The sequence below is a fragment of the Nematolebias whitei genome, chromosome 8, assembly GCF_014905685.2.
Source record: "Nematolebias whitei isolate Nwh7 chromosome 8, NemWhi1, whole genome shotgun sequence".
Taxonomy (NCBI): Eukaryota; Metazoa; Chordata; class Actinopteri; order Cyprinodontiformes; family Rivulidae; genus Nematolebias; species Nematolebias whitei.
The window spans coordinates 1772345-1773755 of NC_056505.1; the positions used below are offsets into that span (position 1 = coordinate 1772345).

The following is a 1411-nucleotide window of genomic DNA, read 5'->3' on the forward strand; positions in this document are numbered from 1 at the left end:
CTGAACGTAGGTAGGACCAGTCAGGACCGTCTGAACGTAGGTAGGACCAGTGGATATTAAAGTGAATAATTTAAGTGACTAAAGTTATTTTCTATTAAAAATAAATAAAATAAGGGGCAGATATGTTTTTTTGTTGTTCCGGAGCTTCAGCGCGTGTTGCTCCGGAGCTTCAGCGCGTGTTGCTCCGGAGCTTGTGGTGACGCTGTTTGTCTTTCAGGGAACAGATACGTCGAGTTGTTCCTGAACTCTGAGGAGACGTTGGACTGAAGCTGGAAACGTCTCGTCAGGTCTGAATCCACCTGCAGATGAACCCGAGTCCAACAAAAGACTCGTTTGTTTCCTCACTCACGAGATGGGACTCGGCTCACGCTGGTTTTGTTTTGTCTTCAGGTGGACAGGACTCGGATCCAGAGATCAGAGATCAGCATCTTCTTCCATGAATAAACAGAATGCTCAGCAGTTTATTGTGTCAACGGTCGTCGTGGTGATTGTTCAGAACGGTCAAGCTTTCAGCATGTGGGATGTTGGAGGACATCTTTGTTTTCTCTAAACTTTAAGTTTCAAACTGAGACAAACGACGTGAAGCTCAAGTTCAGCTGAACTTTAGCGCCCAGTTTTCATACAGGGATTAAACCGTAATTCTAGATTAAATCACATTTTAAAGCAGGACGTATTGAAACAGGCGGTGCAACTGGTAGAGCTGCTGCCTCTCAGCGAGCAGGTCCCTGGTTCAAACCCCGGTCCAGGGGCCTTTCTGGGTGGAGTTTGCATGTTCTCTCCGTGCATGCGTGGGTTTTCTCCTGGTACTCCAGTTTCCTCCCACAGACCAAAAACATGCATGTTAGGCTGATTGGTAACTCTAAATTGTCCCTAGGTGTGAGTGAGAGAGTGAATGGTTGTTTGTCTCCAGGTGTCCCTGTGATGGACTGGAGACCTGTCCAGGGTGTCCCTGTGATGGACTGGAGACCTGTCCAGGGTGTCCCTGTGATGGACTGGAGACCTGTCCAGGGTGTCCCTGTGATGGACTGGAGACATGTCCAGGGTGTCCCGCCCCTCAGAGTAATTGCTGGACATGAGCACCAGCGACCCCCGTGACCCAAAATGGAAGAAGTGGGTAAAAGATGGACGGACTTCTTGAAAGAGCTTTCTTAGATATGGATTATAGTAGTCCCGGACTTGTCCTGGTCTTGAGTTAAATCATCTTCTGTCTTGAAGGAGGACTAGAACTAATCCAGGTCTAAATGAAGACTTGAATGAATCCTGGCCAGAGGCAGTTTAACTTCAGAGTAGAGGTTGTGTGCTTCACTGTGGATGGGCAAAATGGATCATCTGGACTACATCAGTGATGCTGGGAGACCACCACCAAGACCAGAAGGGTTTCTCAGAGACCAGTAACCTGCTGAATGGATTT

At 47.8% G+C, this 1411-nt stretch overlaps 1 protein-coding gene across 1 annotated transcript in view; it reads left to right on the forward strand.

The window, feature by feature from the left end:
- Positions 1-462, forward strand: part of grsf1 (G-rich RNA sequence binding factor 1) — a 10322-nt gene extending 9860 nt beyond the window's left edge. The window contains exons 9-10 of the mRNA XM_037680806.1: positions 218-287; positions 391-462. Coding sequence (XP_037536734.1) covers positions 218-267 — 50 coding nt within the window. The 3' untranslated portion in view covers positions 268-287; positions 391-462. The remainder of the gene's footprint in view (positions 1-217; positions 288-390) is intronic.
- The last annotated feature ends 949 nt before the right edge of the window (positions 463-1411 follow it).